Genomic DNA, 7,321 nt, shown 5'->3' with positions numbered 1-7,321 from the left:
AAATGAAGAAAATATCTAATAAAATTTTGAAAAAAAAAAAAAGAAAATGGAAAGAGCTCCCATGCTCATGGATAGTTAGGATTAACTGAAAATGGACATCCTTCCAAAAGTAATCTACAGATGTAATGCAATTCAAATAAATATTCCAACAAAATTGTTTACAGATCTTGAAAGAAAAATTATCAACTTTACATGGAAACCCAAATACCCCAGGACAGTTATAACAATCCTGAACAATATAAGATCTTCTGGAGGTATCAACATCCCTAACCTCAAGCTGTACTACAGGCCAATAGTAATAAAAAAAACTACATGGTATTGGTATAGAAACTGACAGATTGACCAATGGAATCAAATTGCACACCGAAGGAACACTTGATTTTTCTATAAAGAAATCAATGCCATAAAATGGAAGGAAGAAAAGTATCTTCAAGAAATGGTTCTGGTCTAACTGGATGTCTGCATGTAGAAGAATGCAAATAGATCCATATTTCATTACCCTTCATAAAGCTCAACTCCAAATGGATGATGACGTCAAGGTAAAACCAGATTCTCTACTGACTGCAGAGTTCTTCAGAATGGAGCTGAACAAATACAAGACTTTGTTTCACAATTTCCATCCATGCTGGCTCACACATGATAGCTGATCTTTTTGGATATCAGTTTCTGTACTTATACAATGGGATTGTGTATCTAATGCAGTTTATCATGGGATTATTGAAAATGATATACATAATGACAAAAGTATTTGGTCACACATTGGGTTGAGAAAACATTTTTAATTAAATGAAAACTAAATACTGGTAGAACCTTGATATTAATTCCATGATTTGAAAAGCATCATAATGTTACAACATGTCAAGAGACTTTAACACAAATCCACAATAAGCAAGGATAGTCTTTGATAACTTCCCATTATATAACTAAGCCCTCCAAATATATAATATACTGACTTACTCTTAATTACCCCTTCATCTTCACTGGATACTAAAGATCTAGAGCTTTCTACTCTATCTTTATATTCTTTGGGGGCGAGCGGGAGGGTGTTAGGAGCCTTTTGCATGTTGCATTTTCTTTAACTGTTGTGTCAATGTTTTCTATGGTATCTTCTACACCTGAGATTCTCTCTTCTATCTCTTGTATTCTGTTGGTGATGCTTGCATCTATGACTCCTGATCTCTTTCCTCAGTTTTCTATCTCCAGTATTTTCTCCCTCTGTGATTTCTTTATTATTTCTATTTCCAGTTTTATATCCTGGATGGTTTTGTTCAATTCCTTCACCTGTTTGGTTGTGCTTTCCTGTAATTCTTCAAGGGATTTTTGTGTTTTCTCTTTAAGATCTCCTACCTATTTACATGTGTTCTCTTGTATTTCTTTAAGTGAGTTATTTATGTCCTTCTTAAAGTCTTCTATCATCATCATGAGATGTGATTTTTAAATCAGAGCATTTAATTTAAATTTAAATTGCTTTTCTGATGTGTTGGGGTAACCAGGACTCGCTGTGCTGGGAGATCTGGGTTCTGATGATGCGAAGTAGCATTGGTTTCTGTTGCTTATGTTCTTGACCTTGCCTTTCTCCATCTGGTTATCTCTGGTCTTGCTGTCTCTGACTATGGCTTGTCCCTGCTGCAAGCCTCTGTGTTAGTACTCCTGGGAGACCAGTTTTCTATCCAGGAGGAATTTAGGTATTGAGATCTGTGGTACAGGGTCAGCTCTGGGGTGCAGACAGAAACCAGATGGATCCTGTCCCCAGCTGATCCTTGGTTCCTGTGTCCTGATGACTCTGGGAGGGTCTCTCTTGTGCGAGGAATTTGAAGAGAAGTGGTGGTCTTACCTGAGCTCAAAGGCTTGTCTGCACTCCTGGGAGGCTAGCTCTCTTGCGGCTCTATTTGGGTATGGAGCCCTGTGACAGAGGATTCACTCCGGGGCAGATGGAAACCGAAAGGCTCCTATCTCAGGCCGCTCCTCTGTTCCTGTGTCCTGAGGGCTCTGGGCAGGTTCCTCTGAGCAGCAGTAGCGGTCTTACCTGTGCTCAGTGACTTGACTGCACTCCTGGGAGGCAAGCTCTGTCCAGGCAGTATTTGTGTCTGTAGCTCTGTGGCACAGGATCACCTCCTGGCATAGAGAGAAACTGGAAGGCTCGTGTCCCTTGGTTCCTGTGTCCTGAGGGTTCCAGGCAGGTTCCTCTGAGCAGCAGTGGTGGTCCTACCTGCACTCATAGGCTTGTCTGCACTCCTGGGAGACCAGATCTCTCCTGGCAGGGTTTCTATCTCTCTACTCTTTGGCTTATAGGTCATGCATAGACTATGGCATGCCGTGAAACACGTATTCCTTTATACTGAAATTGAAGACCTTCATTTATCAAATAAATATCCAATGCACAAGACAGACAACTTAGATGCTTCTGTAGAGTCAATGTGCTAGCACTGTAGTTTCATGCTTCTGAGCATGAATCAGAGACTCCAACCATTCAAATATGCTTTCTCTCAATGCTCTATCATCTCTGATATTAAGAAAGATAAAAGTGCAAGCCTAATCCAACCAAATATCTCCCTTTTAGTCTGATCTACCTTTTATATGCTCAACTCCTCAAACTAAGAAACAGTTTTGGCTAAAGCAAGCCATCTACAGTTGCCTAAGTTACCCTGAGCAGACTGGCCTAGGTGGGCAGGTAGCCAATTCAGTGCCTCTCAAGTGGATATCATTCTTCTACAAAGGTAAGTGCTTAATGTAAAAAATTAGTTTTTAATTTTCTTTCTTTTTTAACAAATAATTCATCTTACCCTAAAATTTTTCTATTTACATTTAATATCAGAGTGTTTACATAGAATTATGACAAGGTGTTAGAAGTAGAATTATTAATAGCTAAAGGTTGAGTATTTTGGAGAATGAATAATTGAATGTACTGTTTGGCCTAGAAACTTACTTACTATACATAGTAAGGATGAAGCTGAGTGTCTGTATGCATCATGAAAGAAAAAGGGCTCTCCTCAAACATGACTTGGGAAGCACTGTTGTTTGGCCCTTTGAAAATAAGTTTATGAGTTTAAAACAAAGTAACTCATTATAGTGTGGCTAGACTTTCCCTATGGAAGATGCGTTGCCTTTAAACATGTATTCATTTATACTGAAATTAAATAACTTCATTTACCAAATGAATAATCAATGTAGAGAACAGATAGCCCAGGCAGCCTTACATGCTCCAGTAGAGTTAATATGCTAGGATTGTAGTTCATGATAAACATTAAACAAATTGAAACTGAACAGTAGATTTGATGGACAGAACAGGAAGTATGAAAAGATTAGTTTCATTCATTCTTCATTTTACTAAAGAGGGATAAAATTATTCCAGAAATTATAAGATGTATTAAGCCATTTTTTGGATATGTTGGCCCTCTTCCAATCTTATAGTAGAACTAGTTTTTTTATCTAAGAAATATTTTATTTTGATTTATAATTTCAGATGGCTAAGAGTCCATTATCAGGGAGATGGAGCTCAGTGGTTGAGAACACTGCCAGCTCTTCAAGGAGACGCAAATACAATTCCTGGAATCTATATGACAGAACACAGCATTGGATCTCCTAGATCAAGGTCTACAACCAATGGTGAGCTGTCATATAGTAGAACTATTTAAGCACAAGCAATCCACTAGCAAGTAAGGGAGAAGTCAAGTATATGAAATGTTTGAATCATTTGCACTATATGCAACCTTCTTTAAATGTACTGAGGCTTCACATTGTCAGTCATAATTTCTACTGCTCTTTAGAGTGGTTCCAGAAGGCCAAGCATCTGAATATGCTTTATTTTATTGTACTCAGTAATTTTCTGGTCACACAATTGATTATGTTCTGTAACATAAAGCCATCAGGATATTTTTCTTCTCTTCCAGGCTGGCCCTCTGAAAGGCTGTGCTGTGGATATTAACATGACTCTAAATCAGATCCTGTTTGCCTCAGTTGTAGTCACAAACAATGTTGAGGGATACACGTATTTTGACCACAGGGTCTTTGGGCTTAATTCTTTTTTTCTCCCCCTTCCGCCCACCCCCTGGGCTTAATTCTTGAGTAACTTGAGTGCTATTTCTTAAAGAAAATGATATTCTACAATTCAAAGAGTGTCTACTCTCTGATCTATATTTTCTCTTATTTAAATCATATATGTAAATGTGCAAACATTTCTGGGTAAAGAAATATAGGACTTCGAAATAGTATATGGATTATCTTAGGTAAGGCAATGGCTTGTTTCCTCATCAGCATGATACCTGCTATTAATAACATGATGATCAAGTTAAACAGACATATCTCCAAAAAATACTGGCAAAATATCCCTTGGAAGTCTAAGTCCCGCTTTTGTGCAAGGTGCTATAGTTTCCCTTACTAAATCATAAATATTTTTCTTTCTCTTAGTTATTAGAATAGTATCTCCAAACTCTGATATCTCTGGCTCTACTGCCCTGGGTAATCAGATTCTAGATCTTCCTTTAAAAGGAAATAAACACTAACTTAAGTCTCTCTGGAGTTCCCATATGAAAGTCATTTTCACCTTAGCTTTTCCAGGCTCATGATGAGGTGATGAATGTATCAGGCAAAAGGATACTTTCTATAATAAAATTGTGCACTGTAACCTGTAGCATCATCTTTGGATTATTATATCAGAGAGGCTGTTAAATCCTAATTTCTTCATAGACCCAGATTCATGACTGATGTGGAAGCATTACTCAAAATACTTTGATTATAAAATGGTCTTCTAAATTGTTACATGTAACATTATGTCAGAAGTCTAAATGCAATGTGTATTTAAACATGGCTGGAATGCTAGTATTTGTACAAGTGTGATATCAAGACTTTATTTTACTGAAAGTGGGACTCAAAGCAGTTTACCCAGGTCAACATGTTTATGGTATGCATAAACTAGACATTCTTTATAAAACAAATTTCCCTAGGATTAATGTGATGTACTAATATTTCATTTTCTTGTACAAATCTTGTGTATCATAATAATGCTTACAACATTAGATTTAGAATCACATAATATAGGTCAAATGTGTGAAAAAACAGGGCCAGAGGAATTGGATCAACACTTTTATTTCATGGAACATAGAATCAGAGAGAATAACTCTACATCACTCTGGAAAAATGGCCTGATTTCTCCAAGGCTTGATATCCACCTCTGTAAATTGAGTGCAATTTAAAATGACAGGATAATAAACTTGTTGTATAAGCTAAATGTAAAGCCAAAGATTACTGGTTTCTTAGTCTCTGAATTTCACTATTAATCTTATATCTCTGTTCCTGCATGATTTTGTGGTAGATCAACATTTATTTTTCACCATCCAGAAAGTCATTTTGTAAAATAAGAAATAACAATGACACTTTATTTGTTTATTTTTCAAAATAAATGGGTTCTATGTGCAACTGATTTATAACATGTGCATAAAATGGAAAGATTAAATTATTGTAATTTTATTATTTATTTAATTATTGTAATTTAATTATTGTAATTTATGGTAGATCAACATTTATTTTCACCATCCAGACAGTCTTTTTGTAAAATAAGAAATAACAATGCCACTTTATTTGTTTATTTTTCAGAATAAATGAGTTCCATATACAATTGATTTATAACATGTGCATAAAATGGAAAGACTAAATTATTGTTTGTTTCATAAGCAAAATAAATAAAACATCTTGACATATTCAGAAATTTTATAATAGAAATAATTATTGCTGTGTTAGTATAACTTGACAGATACCAAGAAGTCTTCTTACTATACTAAGATGTATAAAGGGAAAGTTGATGTAAATGAATAGGACTTTAACTTATACAAACAATTGAGCAGCACTTACTAGGTACTACAGTGGCATGCCTATGTAAAATGCTTACACTCTATGGAAATATTCTGATGATGGCCTTCCTGAGAGCCTCTTTTACATCTCTGTTTCTCAGACTGTAGATGAGGGGGTTGAGCATGGGGATCACCACTGTGTAGAATACAGACAGTATCTTGTTCTGTGCAGTAGAGTAGTTTGATTTGGGCATCACATAAATGAAGGTAATGGTTCCATAGTAGAGAGTGACTGCAGTGAGGTGGGAGGTGCAGGTGGAAAAGGCCTTCTGTCGGCCCTCGGTGGAGCGCATCTTCAGGATGGTGATGAGAATGTAGATGTAGGAGACAGCTATGACAAACACTGTGATCACAATGATGGATCCAGCAGAGATAGAAGGAATAATTCCAATAATGGAGACATCTGAACAAGAAAGTTTCAACACAGCAGGGAAGTCACAGAAAAAGTGATCTATCTGATTTGGTCCACAGAAGGACAGACTCAACAGACAACTAGTAAATGCCCCTGAATTCACACAGCCACCTACATATGAAGCTCCAACTAAAAGGAAACAGATCCTGGGAGACATATGTGTTGAATAGAGCAGGGGTGAGCAGATGGCCACATAGCGGTCATAGGCCATGACAGCTAGGAGGAAGCACTCAACTGTCCCAAATGTCACTGCAATGCAGAATTGGGCTACACAAGCAGCCACAGAGAGTGCTACTGTATGTCCAAGGAATCCTGTAAGCATTATAGGTGTGATTGATGTGGAAAACCCAATGTCTACAAAAGCCAGATTGCTAAGGAACAGATACATGGGAGTGTGGAGTTGAGGGAAGCTTCTTATTAAACTGATGATGCTGAAATTTCCCACTAAAGTAATAGTATATATTCCTAGAAATATCATAAATAGGATGACACGTAGTATGGAATTCTCTGTTAACCCCAAAAGGATGAATTCTGTGACAGTGGTGTGGTTTTGAGCCTCCATCTCAGGTGTGACATGTCCCTGTTTAAGATAATGTGAAATTGTTTTTGTTTACTATTTTTCAATACTTTTTATATTTTTATTTTTTATCCCACATATTAATCCCATCCTTTTACCAAAATTATAAATACCTGTCTTTTTAAGATTTAAAGAGTGTATTCCTTTCTTAAATAGAATGTGAATAATGTTCTCGCCCTTCTATACCCATTACCTTTCCCTATTTATGCAATATTTATACAAAGTTTCCTGAAATCTTGACTTCAGAGATCTTTCCTTCAAGATGGAGGTCCATAATTTCAATGATCTCTTGAGATTCTCCTCATGCACACATCAGTTAAGAATCCTCTAACCACTTTGAATTTTGTCATTCCACCGTCTTCTTCAAAACCTCCGCCAATATTTGATATTCTTTCTATGTATGTTTTTGTGTGCGGTTCTTTTGCCCACATGCATGTTTATATACCGGATGTATGCCCTGTGCCTGGGGAAATCAGAAGACGTCAT

The 7,321-nt window shown here is 36.7% G+C and overlaps 1 protein-coding gene across 1 annotated transcript; it reads right to left on the bottom strand.

Annotated features, from left to right (window-relative positions):
- Positions 1-5,887: 5,887 nt before the first annotated feature.
- On the bottom strand, positions 5,888-6,820 carry LOC110335126 (olfactory receptor 477). The gene has a single exon (XM_021217195.1). It carries the CDS (start codon positions 6,818-6,820, stop codon positions 5,888-5,890), a length of 933 nt encoding a protein of 310 aa, XP_021072854.1.
- Between the last annotated feature and the right edge of the window lie 501 nt (positions 6,821-7,321).

Source organism: Mus pahari, chromosome 1, assembly GCF_900095145.1.
Source record: "Mus pahari chromosome 1, PAHARI_EIJ_v1.1, whole genome shotgun sequence".
Classification (NCBI taxonomy): Eukaryota; Metazoa; Chordata; class Mammalia; order Rodentia; family Muridae; genus Mus; species Mus pahari.
Note: the sequence above shows the minus strand (reverse complement) of the source record. Positions and strands in the feature narration are given on the sequence as shown.